This window comes from Hyla sarda, chromosome 8, assembly GCF_029499605.1.
Source record: "Hyla sarda isolate aHylSar1 chromosome 8, aHylSar1.hap1, whole genome shotgun sequence".
Lineage (NCBI taxonomy): Eukaryota > Metazoa > Chordata > Amphibia > Anura > Hylidae > Hyla > Hyla sarda.
Window position 1 is genome coordinate 62,996,308 of NC_079196.1, and position 14,806 is coordinate 63,011,113.

The 14,806-nt window shown below is 43.8% G+C and overlaps 1 protein-coding gene across 2 annotated transcripts in view; it reads left to right on the top strand.

The window, feature by feature from the left end:
• The window catches only part of PLEKHA3 (pleckstrin homology domain containing A3), a 47,928-nt gene that overhangs the window by 18,072 nt on the left and 15,050 nt on the right, over positions 1 to 14,806 (top strand). The window contains exons 1-4 of one of the 2 annotated variants that reach the window (XM_056537195.1): positions 2,719 to 2,833; positions 6,837 to 6,953; positions 8,407 to 8,562; positions 12,020 to 12,156. In XM_056537195.1, the coding sequence (XP_056393170.1) occupies positions 2,791 to 2,833; positions 6,837 to 6,953; positions 8,407 to 8,562; positions 12,020 to 12,156 (453 nt within the window). In that variant the 5' untranslated portion in view covers positions 2,719 to 2,790. Of the gene's footprint in view, positions 1 to 2,718; positions 2,834 to 6,836; positions 6,954 to 8,406; positions 8,563 to 12,019; positions 12,157 to 14,806 lie in introns of those variants that run through there. The other variant, XM_056537196.1, reaches the window with a different exon arrangement.

The window sequence follows — 14,806 nt, forward strand, 5'->3', positions numbered from 1 at the left end:
TTCTGGGTGCTTTTTGCTGTATGTTTGGGGTCATTGTCCTGCTGGAAGACCCAAGATCTCGGACGCAAACCCAGCTTTCTGACACTGGGCTTTACAGTGCGACCCAAAATCCATTGGTAATCCTCAGATTTCATGATGCCCTGCACACATTCAAGGCACCCAGTGCAAGAGGCAACAAAACAACCCCAAAACATCTTTGAATCTCCACCATATTTCACTGTAGGTACTGTGTTCTTTTCTTTGTAGGTCTCATTCCATTTTCGGTAAACCGTAGAATGAGGTGCTTTACCAAAAAGTTCTATCTTGGTCTCATCTGTCTACAAGATGTTTTCCCAGAAGGATTTTGGCTTACTCAAGTTCATTTCGGCAAAATGTAGTCTTGCTTTTTAATGTCTCAGTGTCAGCAGTAGGGCACTCCTGGGTCTCCTGCCATAGCATTTAATTTAATTTAAATGACGGATAGTTCACGCTGACCTTATGCTCCCTCAGCCTGCAGGACAGCTTGAATATCTTTGGAACTTGTTTGGGGCTGCTTATCCACCATCCGGACTATCCTGCGTGGACACTTTTCATAAATTTTTCTCTTCCGTCCACGCCCATGGAGATTAGCTACAGTGCCATGGGTTGCAAACTGCTTGATAATGTTGTGCACTGTGGACAAAGGCAAATCTAGATCTCTGGAGATGTAACCTTGAGATTGTTGATATTTTTCCACAATTTTGGTTCTCAAGTCCTCAGACAGTTCTCTTTCCCTCTTACTGTTTTCCATGTAGTGTTGGGCAGTATACCGGTTCATACCGAAAGTTTTGTGCTGCACGATATGAATTTTTCCCATACCGCAATACCGGTTGGGCCCCTCCCCCTTGGAATGAATGAATTATCAGCCCAGCTCTGCGCTGTCCCAACATCGGGGAACTAATCATATGTGACCCTCGAGCGCTGTTCTGCCCCCCCCCCCCCCCAATTAATTATGAGCCCAGCGCTGCGCTGTCCCGATCGGGGTACGCCCATATATCACCCGCAAGCGCTGCCCTCCTCGTCCTCCTGTTTGTTGCGGGCCGCCGGCGCTGACACTCCATACTGTTTACTGTATCCCTATGCCCCGGCTGCAAAAGATAAACAAAATAAACTTTAACTAACCTTCCCCATCGGTCCGGACCTGCTTCCTGGGGATGGGAACGCTCTGCGACGTTCCCATCCCCAGGAAGCAGGTCCGGACCGACAGGGAAGGTGAGTTAAAGTTTATTTTGTTTTATCTTTTGCAGCCTGGGCATAGTGATACAGTGTACAGTATAGAGGGTCGGCGGCCCGCAACAAACAGGAGGATGAGGATGGCAGCGCTTGCGGGTGATATTTGAGTAGTTCCCCAATGGGCATAGCGCAGCACTGGACTGATTAATTTTGGGCGGGGGGGGGGAGGGTTGAGAAGCAGAACAGCGCTCGCGGGTCACATGATTTGGGGGGGGGAGGTTGAGAGAAATACAGTTATATACTGTGAAACTGCCATAAGTTACAAAAATACCGTTATACACCCATTTGGTCATACCGCCCAGCTCTATGTCCATGCTTAGTGTGGCAAACACGCACACAATGCAAAGACTAAGTGAACTTCTCTCCTTTTTATCTGCTTTCAGGTGTGATTTATATATTGACCACACCTGTTACTTGCCCCAGGTGAGTTTAAAGGAGCATCACGTGCTTGAAACAATCTTATTTTTCCACAATTTTGAAAGGGTGCCAATAATTTTATCCAGCCCATATTTGGTGTTTGGTGTGACATTATGTCCAATTTGCTTTTTTTTCCTCCCTTTTTTGGTTTAGTTCCAATACATAGAAGGGGAATAAACATGTGTATAGGAAAACATGTGTTACTGCAATCCTCTTCTGTGAGAAATATTTCATTTTCTAGAAAAACACAGGGGTGCCAACATTTACGGCCATGACTGTATATATTATTCATAGAACAGCCTATGTGTGTGTGTGTGTAATATATATATAAATAATAGACCAGGCTGTGCACACTATATTTACGCTGTGTAAATCCCATGATGATCGCCCCCAGTTTTCTGGTCTTGTACATGTTGATGACTCGGATCTCCTTCTCAGTAATAATAGATTGTCAGCCCAGAGGACGTTGCGGGTCTCCTCTGTACACATTATTAATAGTTACACACACCAGCTTCCTCTCGGGGCTCTGTCACAACGCTCCATGCCAGGTAGCTGCCCTCTAGCTTTTATGATCAGAAATCTCGCTGACCTTCACTGTCAGCTTCCATAACCTGCTTGTTGTATTAGTGAAGGAGGCAGTAAGTGGCCGGCAATAGGCAATAGGATTCTTATGACCCGGCTATCTATTATTTTCGTCTTGTAAAAGTCATGTAACTATCCAGGTCTTCTGATTCCCTGGGAAATTCTGGTTTGACACAGTCTAGTGTAGTCTTTTCCAAGCAAATTGCCTCCAGCTGTTGCAAAACTACAACTCCCAGTATGCCGGCAGTTGTAGTTTTGCAACAGCTGGAGGCACCTTGGTTGGCAAACTCTGGCCTAGAGTCCTATACCAGACTTCTGTGGAATTGGAACACTTTGAAAACATTATAGGGGAGATTTATCAAAACCTGTCCTGAGGAAAAGTTGCTGAGTTGCCCATAGCAACCAATCAGATCGCTTCTTTCATCTTTCAGAGGCCTTTTCAGAAATGAAAGAAGCGATCTGATTGGTTGCTATGGGAAACTCAGCAACTTTTCCCTTTCTTTTACAGTATTAAATAATTCAACATTCATTACATTTTGGATGCAACCTCCTCTTCTCAGTGAGGCAGAATGGACAGATTCTAGTAAGCCCGATCCAACTTTTGAAGGCGTGTGTGTGTGTGTGTGTGTGTGTGTGTTTTTTTTTTTTTTTTTAAAGATTTTGATACATGCATTTAAGAACCAACTGTGAGCTTCATATTGCATTTTCTTTTCATTGCAATAATCGACTGTATTGTATGTACATCCAATGTCTGCTGTAACTTCTGCCTTAAAAGTTGGGGTAAATGACTCCGCACCTTGTGTTAACTGGAGTTTCAATGTTTCCTTTATGCATTCGTTCACACTTGTCTTTTCTGTTTGTGTATATTGCTACCAATATAACGTAACAAAAACACAGCATGTGAATGTGATTCAAAATGTTGTAGAAAACCCTCTTGTGCCTGGTAGGTTCCTAAAAGTTTATTCACACGAACAGTATCCTGCACCTATTTGTGCAGGATTTGAAGCTGCAGATTTCAATGTAAACTAAATGACTGAACACAGTATCAGATCTGCAGCATCAAATATGCACAGGATACTGTGTGTGTAAATACACCCTAAGGGTGCGTTCCCACACGGTGTGTATGCAGCGTATTTCATGCTGCGCAAAATTATACGGCAGCAGCGGGAAATACGCTGCGTATTCCTTGCTCTCTATACACACAGGGCTTTCCGGCGGCAGCCCTATGTGTGCAGTGAGTTTTGGAGGCGGAGCTGCGCGTCACAGTCACGCCGGCACATGGCCCCGCCTCTAAAACTCACTACACGCATAGAGCTGCCGCCGGAAAGCCCTGTGTGTATAGTGAGCAAGGAATACGCAGCATATTTCCCGCTGCTGCCGTAAATTTTGCGCAGCGTGAAATACGCTGCGTATACGCCGTGTGGGAACGCACCCTAAATCTCCATGCACTGTAGTTGCCATCTGATGGGTGCAGTAATAGACAGAACCTGTGTGAGCGTGGTTATCTTAGTACATATCTACAAGACACACCATAAATGTCTAAAATATGTGGGGTCCCACCTCTGGGATCAGCATCTATCTCAAGATCGAGGGTCCCCAAACACCTTCTGGGTTGGAGGTGGTTGGGAAGCCTTACATTACTGTCATTTAAAAAAAAATAAAAAATCCTTTGGCCCTGTCACACAGACATGACAAGAGTCCCCCCCCACCCACCACCAATCTCTAGATCAGTGATCTTCAACCTGCGGACCTCCAGATGTTGCAAAACTACAACTCCCAGCATGCCCGGACAGCCAACGGCTGTCCGGGCATGCTGGGAGTTGTAGTTTTGCAACATCTGGAGGTCCGCAGATGGAAGACCACTGCTCTAGATAAAGCTTTTCACATGACTGTGCTGACTCTTCTGACTCACTGCAGGAGACGCACTTCATTATAAGTCTATAGAGCCCATCTGCTGCAAGCTGGATCGGGCAGCGAGCTGGGGAGTGAAGTGCACAGCCGCACACTTCTCACCGCTCTTATCTAGAGATTAGAGATGAGCGAACTTACAGTAAATTCGATTCGTCACGAACTTCTCGGCTCGGCAGTTGATGACTTTTCCTGCATAATTTAGTTCAGCTTTCAGGTGCTCCGGTGGGCTGGAAAAGGTGGATACAGTCCTAGGAGACTCTTTCCCAGGACTGTATCCACCTTTTCCAGCCCACCGCAGCACCTGAAGGCTGAACTAATTTACGCAGGATAAGTCATCAACTGCCGAGTCGAGAAGTTCGTGACTGAATCGAATTTACTGTAAGTTCGCTCATCTCTACTAGAGATCAATGAGGTTCTCAGCACTGAGACCCAGACCAACAAAACTTGTGACATGGCAAGTATTTTTTTTTTTTTTTTTTTTTACATGAGTTACTGTATAAAACAGCTGGCTACTTTATGCAGTTTGTGTGACTTCCATTGACTATAATGGCATTAGCATAAACAGCATAGAATCATGAGCTTTGCTTTTTATATAACTCTTCTGTCACACAAGTAGCATTACACTGTTTCGCAGTTCCCATAACCCCTTATGGAAGGTAATGTAAACTTGTAAAATAGCATGTTTTATTTTTGTTTTTTACTTCCTGACCACCTCAAGTGCCATCACCAGGCTATACAGTGTCCTGGAGCCCTCTTAATCTTTAGATACCATAGGTGCAGGTCCAATGGTTGGCCGAATAATCATAAACAAGGGCAAATGAGCTATATCATTGGATGGCGATCATTCTACCAAGGGCTGTGAGGAATATTACAGATAGAAGCCATTCTATACATTACCTCTGTGTGGAGCCCCATTCATAGAACAGAATAGTGATCAGTTCCCTGACCTGAAAGCTTACAGTGTCCTAGTAATAATATAATAGGATAGAATGATTAGTGGTAATGTGAATCTGGAAACCTGCATTAGGGATGAGCAAATCTACAGTAAGGTTTCATGAATACGATTCTAATGAATCGGTTATCAATTAATTTAGTCTTGTAAAAGTCGTTCAGATTCCCTGGATAATTCTGGTTTCACACGGTCTAATGCAGTCTTTGCCAACCAGGGAGCCTGCGGCTGTCAGGGCATGCTGGGAGTTGAAGTTTTGCCACAGCTGGAGACACCCCTGGTTATCACTTTGTAAACCTAAAGTCGGTATTCACGAGCTGCAGCCATAGCAGACATCAATGAAGAATGTTGTCATTAAAGTGAATTGGACCCTGTTCACATACTGTTTTATCAAGTTGCTCCTGGTTTTAAAGGTAATCAGTCACCACTGGCACTCTGGGCCAATGGGAAGAAGTGACAGATGTGCTGGCTTCAGCGCTGTGTTACTTATATATACCTGTTGCATTACTTTTTGAGAAATGTATTAGTTGTAGCACTCCCTTTGAGCTGCTTGCTCTCTTCCCCCATGACCCCCGATGACAGCTTTCTGTCTATTGTGCATATGGGGAAAGCTGTCAGTCAGCTGGGGAGGAGAGTGGGGATTGCAGGGATAATATTTATGCTGCTTATTGTAGTTATGGATTGTAAAAGTTGGTGATAATCTCTTTAACCCCTTTAAAGGAGTACTCCTAGGATATAAAAACATATCCCCTATCCTAAGTATAGGGGATAAGTGTCAGATCGCAGTGGGTTGGATCACCCAGTGCCCCGACTCTTCTCCTGAATGGGGTGTGAAGACCACCGCACAAAGCATGGCCAACATGCCCTCCAATGCATCTCTATGGAAGAGCTGGAGCTCTGCACTCGTAAATCTCTGGCTCTCCCATAGAGCGGCATTGGAGGGGAGGGGGGGTTTGTCTGTCACTCCACGTCCTAGTGATGTGAAATCGCTGGTCGCGTGTGTGCATGCGCTGACCAGCGACAATGAATATTTAAATTGACCCATCGGGCCTGCCTCCAGCATGTAATCCAAAGAAGATAGAAGCGGATCTTCAGTGAAACATATCTCCGGACCGAATATACGTAAATTAGTCAGTGACCCCTCATCGGTCTCCTGTTCACCCCAATATAACCCAGTGTATTGGGTTTAGTAGGGTGAACAGAATGACAGTTTTCCTTTAAGACCTATAAAGGGCTTATTGTTTGCAGGACCAATTGTACTTTGTGATGACTTTACTCCTTTTACCGCAAAATCTATGGAATTTTTTGTTTTGCAAAATTGAATGACGTTGGCAAAATGTTTTGTTTCCACCCCAGTGGGCTTTATGGTTAAAATCACGTTATCTCGATAGTATAGGCCCAATAATGTATAGGTTACAATAATGCCCAATTTATATAGGTTTTGTTTTACTACTGATTTACTGATTTCATGGGACTTTCTGATCACTTTTCCCTGATTATATGAAGTTACTAAAAATCGGCAATTCGGGAGTTTGGGCAGACGTAAATGAGAGACGTAATCATCTACAGAAAATGCAGCCCCCAGAAGTAATAGGCAAGCTAAATAAGGGAACACTCATTGCTGCGTGGAAAATCCCTCACATCCTAGATGAAGTGTGATCCAGCCTTGTCCGTTTGCTGTCATTTAGCTTTTCGTTTGCTAACATTTATCTTATTGTAATTGCAGGTTGGCAGCCTCGGTGGTTTGTATTAGATAACGGCATCTTATCATATTATGACTCGCAGGATGATGTCTGCAAGGGCAGCAAAGGAAGTATTAAGATGGCAGTGTGTGAAATTAAAGGTAAGATCTCTCAGATCTGTAAACCTCGCAAAAGGGGTTAATGTGTTCAGTGGCTGAAAATGTATTAATTTCCTCTATTCTGCATTATAAGAATAAAGTTGTTTTTTGGGACTCTTCGCTAATCTCTGATCCCTTTAGAGCCGCAGTGATGATTATACCAGCATGGTGCTGAACTTTACCATTGCTTACTTCTGAAAACGATGGGAGGGCTCGGTCAGCCGATATCTCTCTTCTAATTCATTTATGGGGAATGTAATGTACTCATTAATAGCATCACTATTTTAAGCATGTTTAATGAATTCATTTTCAAAAAATATATAATCCTTATCTGTCTGGCTTCATTATACATTAGGCTGCTGGTAAAGGAATACTGTAGTGTAGTATAACTAACTACTCCTTCGGATAGGGGATAAGATATAGATCGCTGGGGGTCCGACCGCTGGGGCACCCTGCAATCTCCTGTACAGGGCCGCAGCAGTCCGCAGGAAAGGGACGTTCCGTCCCTGCATGATGCAGCGGCCAAAACACCTCCTCCATGTATCCCAAAGAGATGGCACAGCATTTTCTGTGGACTGCCGCGGCCCTGTACAGGAGATTGTGGAGGGCCCCAGCGGTCAGAGCCCCCTCAATCTGTATCTTATCCCCTATCCTTCGTATAGGGGATATGTTATATTACACTACATACTCCTTTAACCTGGGATTGCTTGGTCAGCCAGAAAGTAGTTCACTGATTTTACATGGAATCTGTCACTTTATGTTTGTCGTCCTGTCTGAGGGCAACATAAACTAGTAACAGAGATGCTGAAGAGAACTTTGTATTTCTTTTATTGTTCTGATTAGTTATTTTCCTGATATGCAGGAGAAGTAAGCACTGTGCCTCTCCCTTAAACCCATCTGCTGCTGAGTGAAACCTGTCTATATACAGTATAGGCGGAATTGGCAGAGGGAGTTGGTCCCAGTGAATATTAAGGACTACAGAGTGTGCACACTTAGAGGGGTACTCCGGCCCTAAGACATATCCATTATACGAAGGATCGGGGATAAGATGTCTAATCGCGGGGGTCCTGCTGCTGGGGACCCCCGCAATCTCGCATGTAGCACCCCACCTGTGGGCGTCATGCACCCTCCCATAGACTTGCATTGAGAGGGTGGGGTGTGACATTGCGGGGGTCCCCAGCGGCGGGACCCCTGCGATCAGACATCTTATCCCCTATCCATTGGATAGGGGATAAAATGTCTTAGGGCCGGAGTAACCCTTTAATAGAGATGACTAGTTTGCGGCATAGTCGTGAGGAACAGCTAAAGAGAGTAATGTAAGTTGTTGCAGCATCTTCCCACATTCAATATACCGTACTATCAAGTGGAAGACAAAGCAAGCAGTGTATTTGTAAGTAGTTTTTATTTTTCTTCTTTCCTCTTTTCTCCATACTGACCACCTTCTCCCTGTTCTCAGTTCATTCTACAGACAACACCAGAATGGAGCTGATCATTCCTGGGGAGCAGCACTTCTATGTCAGAGCTGTAAATGCAGCAGAGAGGCAGAGGTGGCTGGTAGCATTAGGAAGCTCTAAAGCTTGTCTAAGTGATAACAGAACAAGGAAAGAAAAAGGTAAGTTGCTTTTCTCAATAGAGATTGTTGTTAAATATTTGCTCCATATGATGAGTACGTGGCTGGTTGGTGGGGGTTCCTCAGGTGTTCCTGTATCCCGAAATATAATAAATACAGTGTGTCAGCTCATCACTCCCAGTAACTCAATCACTGATGCTTTGGCTAGACTCTGAGAACAACCAAAGAGAACATGAAAATCTGTGGTTGGGCTTAAAAACAATCTTCTTATTCTATGCTAACCCACATGTCTGACATGTTTTGGGTATCAACTCTGACATGAAATGACAGGAGTCCCTGCTCTTCTGCATTGTTTACATGTCACGCCACATACTAGAGCACCGCTGCTTAGGATTACGTCAAAGCAGTGAGCCATAACTTTTATGCAGTGAAGATTTTCTATGCTGGTTGCAGAGTACTTGGCCCAGCAATGCAAACACCATCACTGCCCATCACTGTGTGGTCATTTTTTTATGTATTTTTTTTTTTTTTTATATAAAAAGTAAACTCTGGACAAATCTGATCTCTGCGTAGGTCCAACAACTTTGCTGCAGGATATTATTGCACTACTGTTGTCGAGGAATAATTCCTTTATTGCTGTGACTCTTCAGCAGGCAGTTCACCTGTGAGACTGGAAATATGAGGTATAAAACCTTTTATGACAGTTTCAATTATGTCAGAGATTTATTGAAAGGGCAAAGTGGCTGAGAAAAAGTGTTTGTTCCTGAGGTGCTCACTTGTTTAAAGATGGGGTATTACTGAGGCCACCACACCTGCCCTGTAAGGATGGCACACACAGGTATTGTGTTCTAAGCAGTCTTGTTGGAAAGGATAATACATAGGAAAACATGAATGAAGATGACCTGTGGCAGTAACAACATTGTAATGCCAAAGGTAACTTGGTCAGCTCTGTCCTTTCTGGTGGTGACTGTTGTTACCGTATATACTCGAGTATAAGCCGACCCGAATATAAGCCGAGGCCCCTAATTTCACCCTAAAAACCCAGGAAAAGTTATTGATTCGACTATAAGCCAAGGTTGGAAAATACATCATGCCCCCCATGTCAGCATCCAGACCCCGTCATCATCCCCCCCCCCCCCCCTTCATCATCACCGCCTGTCGATCCCTTCATCAGTTGTCTTCAACCTGCGGACCTCCAGATGTTGCAAAACTACAACTCCCAGCATGCCCAGACAGCCAAAGGAGACTCTTTCCTAGGAATGTATCCACCTTTTCCCGCCCACCGGAGCACCCGAAAGCTGAACTAATTTACTCAGGAAAAGTCATCAACTGCCGAGCCGAGAAGTTCGTGACAAATCGAATTTACTGTAAGTTCGCTCATCTCTAGTGATGATGGCTTTGCCTTCCAATAGAATCCTTACTTTCAACAGCTCTGCCACGAAATGGTTCATCCTGTGACCAGAGTAGAACACCTTAAGAAGCACATCCTGATTAGTGTTGAGCACGAATATTCGAAATGCACATTTTTATTGCGAATGTTGGCACTTTGCAATTTCACAAATATTTAGAATATAGTGATATATATATATTCATAATGCCGAATATTCTTTTTAGTTTTTTGTTTTTTGTTTTGAATATGCAAATATTTACGAATATCGGCCCGTCCAGGAGAGGACACTGATCACTCCATTATTTTAGGAGAAAGATATAATTGCGCATGTGCACTATGTGAATTTCATTGTGAATTTTCGCATGGGGGAAAAAAAAAGGAAAAAAAAGAGAGAACGCACATAACAATTACACGAATTTCGCGATCATAGGAGGAATATTCGTCCATATATTTGCGAAATATTGCGAATTCGAATATGGCCTGTATTCGAATACAGGCTCATCGCTAATCCTGATATTAGCAACGTGAGGAATTAAAGCATTACTGTAATTTAGAAAAATATATATTGATATTTTGTCCAGACATTTTAAAAGTTTAGATTGCATTGGGTCTCAGTCCTGAGACCTGCTGTGATCTTGAGTTACAAATTGGGGATTTGCGTGGCTGTCGCTCAAACCCAACTTGTTCCCGTAGGCCAGTGTTTTCCAACCAGGGTGCCTCCATCTGTTGCAAAACTACAACTCCCAGCATGCCCAGACCGCCGGAGGCGGTCTGGGCATGCTGAGAGTTGTAGTTTTGCAACAGCCGGAGGCACCCTGGTTGGAAAACTATGAGCGCTGCCACACACTTCACTTATAAGGCTGGGTTCACACCACCTTTTTTGCCATACTGTTTTAAATCAGTTTTTCTAAAAAAAACGTATGGCAAAAAAAAAAAAAAAAAAAAAGGATGGAAACATATGGGAAAAAGTAAACCGTATGTGTTTTTAAACCGTATACGGTTTTTAAAAGTGCATACGGTCTTTCGTTTTTAGTTTAAAAAATAAAAACATTTGTTGAAAATTTTTCTTTTAAATAAATACATTTTTTGAAAATGTTTACTTTAGGATGCAGATGCGCATGTGCAAAGTAAAAACCGTATACGGTTTCCCGTATGGAACCGTATACATGTGCGTTTCACCATTGACGTCCATGTTTAAAAAAATAAAAATAAAAAAAATTGTGGTTGCAATACGGTTTTTAACTCAGAGAGACAAAACCGCGGTCAACCACGGTTTTGAGTACGGGGGAAAAAAAACTGTATTGCACGCAAACCGTACGCAACCGGATGCATATGGTTTTCAGTTGTTTGCCTATGTATACGGTTTTCAATACGGTTCCATATGTTTTCTATAAAGTATACGGGAACTGTACTTGAAAAACGTGGTGTGAACCCACCCTAACTCGCGATCGCTGCAGGTCTCAAGACTGAGAACTGCTGCAATGTCTGGTCAACCTATCAAAATACATTCACATGTACGCAAATTTGATGTGCAGGATTTTCTGCTGCAGATTTCAATGTAACCTATATGACTGAGCACAGCTTCTGATCTTCAGTTACAAATCCTGCAAATCAAATCTGCACAGGATCCTGTATGTGTGAACGTACCCTTAAAGGGGTATTCCAGGCAAAAACTTTTTTTTATATATATCAACTGGCTCCGGAAAGTTAAACAGATTTGTAAATTACTTCTATTAAAAAAATCTTAATCCTTCCAATAGTTATTAGCTTCTGAAGTTTTCTGTCTAACTGCTCAATGATGATGTCACGTCACGGGAGCTGTGCATGATGGGAGAATATCCCCATAGGAGCTGGACAGGACGTGAGTCATCAGAGAGCAGTTAGACAGAAAACAACTCAACTTCAGAAGCTAATAACTATTGGAAGGGTTAAGATTTTTTAATAGAAGTAATTTACAAATCTGTTTAACTTTCCGGAGCCAGTTGATATATAAAAAAAGTTTTTTTGCCTGGATAACCCCTTTAAGCAGTAGTTCCTTTTTTGTGAACTGAAGTTCCTGTATTTTTTTATGCATTTCGCTTTACTTAAGTGTAATCTGCTTGTTTGCAGAAATCAATGAAACCAATGAATCCCTGAAAACCAAAATGTCAGAACTTCGTCTGTATTGTGACCTGTTGATGCAGCAGGTGCACACGATTCAGGAGTTTGTAAGTCAAGATGAGAGCCGTCCATCGCCCAGTGCGGAGGTAAGATCTCCACCTCCATATAGTGACCGACATATGATGGCTCACATTTACTCTAGAACTTTGGCACATTGGGGGAGATTTATCAAAGGATTTAGACTGGTTTTTCCTGTCTAAATTTGTCAAACAGAAAGTCGCAGTCTAAATATATGCGACTTTTGTGCAACTTTTGCTTTAGAGGATTTTTAGAACATGATGCATTCTAGTCTATTTTAGACAGAAAAATGCATTGGTGCTGAATTTATCAAAAGCGACTTTTCAGCGACAAGTCGCATCGTCTGAAAGTACGCTGTCTGTCAGACCATGCTGGAGCAGGTTTAAATACAGTCTAAACCATAGATCCGGAAGTCAGTGCGCAGAATTTATCAAGAGCCGTGCGCCATTTGATAAATTAGGCGCACAATAGACCGGCCTAACCCTCTGTAGTTTGGTCTATATTGATGCGGAACATAGACAGCTTTGATAAATATCCCCCATTGTCTTGCCAGAAATCTTGCTTCTATTCTGTGTACCACATTTGTGCCCCATAGGGGGTATGGCTTCAGTAAAAGGGGTGGGGCTTTGACAAGAAAGGGTGTTGTATATGATGCAACACTGGTCCACAATTACTGTTGAGGATGTGCCAGAATATTTGCACAATTTGCTTTAAAAACAACTTCTTATGACTTCTGCCACATTTACTATGGGTTTTGGATGTTTTTAGGCAATTTTTTTTTTTTTTTTGAAACTCCTGAAAAGGAGCGTGGACTTGGATGCACCACTGCATATAAAACTCTGGTGCAGTTTAAAGGGGTACTCCACTGCCCCAGCGTTCAGAACATTTTATTCCGAATGTTCAGTGCGGGCTGCGGAGGTCCTGATGTCATGGCCACGACCCCTCGTGACGCCACACCACCTCAATGCAAGTCTATGGGAGGGGGCGTGACGTCACGACACCCACAGCCCGCACCCAGTGTACGGAACAAAATGTTCTGAATGCTCGGGCAGTGGAGTACTTCTTTAAGGCAACTAATAATAGGTCTAAACTAAGACTAGACAGTCTAAGAATGCAACAGACTCATCAATCAGCCCGAGCCACTGTTATAAATCTGGTGCATTCTTAAGCTAAGTTTACACTGTTTTTAGAATTAGATAGCTTTAGTAAATCTGTGCCTTTTGTGTTCTTTTGGTGAATTATATTTGATGATCCCTGGAGGCATAGATTCATTGGTTTATTTAGTATAGAGGGTTGTATATCTATGGAAGGTGCAGTCACTGACTCCTCCTGACACTAGCAGTCTTCAGGTGCCCAAAGATGTTACCTAGCTCTCACTTTAGGTAATAGAGGACAGTTCAGATCAGTCAGCTTGCGTATGGATGACTTGATGCAGATGTTCAACTGAATGGGGCTTGCAGACATTTCTTGCATGTGTTTGCTGCAGAAACAACAACCTCCATAGGCGGGAAGCTGTTTTTGAGAGATTTCTGCTACAAATCTGTTGCGTAGAAATATACCGTATTTTTCGCCCTATAGGACGCACCGGCGTATAAGACGCACCCAATTTATAGGTGCAAAATTTTAAAAAAATAAAGATTTTGAACCCAATAGTGGGCTTCAACCTGCGGACCTCCAGATGTTGCAAAACTACAACTCCCAGCATGCCCGGACAGCCGTTGGCTGTCCGGGCATGCTGGGAGTTGTACTTTTGCAACATCTGGAGGTCTGTAGATTGAAGACCACTGCATAGGAGGTAATACTGACGTGTCCCCGCTGCCCTGGATGTCGTTCCATCGCTGTCGCCGTGTCCTCGTCGCTCCGGAACGTCTCTGCTGCCGGCTGGGTATCCTCGCTCTCCGTCGCCGCCATCAGGTCGTTACGCACGTACGCAACAACGTGATGACGAGGAAGGAGAGCGCCGGCCATACAGGGGATCCCTGAACGGAGAAGACACCGAGGAGGCAGGTAAGGTCCCTCCCGGTGTCCTGTAAGCACTAACCCAGCTATTCAGTCGGGCTGTTCGGGACCGCCGCGGCGTTCCCGAACAGCCCGACTGAACAGCCGGGTTAGTGTCACTTTCCCTTCACACGCGGCGGTCAGCTTTGATCGCCGCGTCTGAAGGGTTAATACAGGGCATCTCCGCGATCGGTGATGTCCTGTATTAGACGCGGGTCCCGGCCGTTGATGGCCGCAGGGACCGCCGCTATAGGGGTGTATTCGCCGTATAAGACGCACCGACTTTTTCCCCCCAGTTTTGGGGAAGAAAAAAATGCGTCTTACACGGCGAAAAATACGGTACTCCTAATACGGCAACTAGCAACAGTTGTCCCTACACTAGATCTGTTTGAATGTGTCAGAGCCTTACCATGGGGTGGGCATGCAGTGCATTACCCTGTGCACAGTCAGGTAGAGGAGAGTGACACGGGACGTGGGCTGGTGGAAGTGTCTGTACTGCGATAAGTTACAGCAGACTGGGCTTTACACTGCCATAAGGTAGTAAATTTGAGTAGCCGTATTAGTCCAGTGATGCAGATGCAAATCAAAAAATGTTGCAGTATCTTGTAATACCTTTTTTTATTGGACTAACAGCATTTTACCCAATCAGGGCACTCCATACATGACCTTACAATCAGGATACTACATGGGAATTTCAAAAACACACAAGTGAGAAAGACA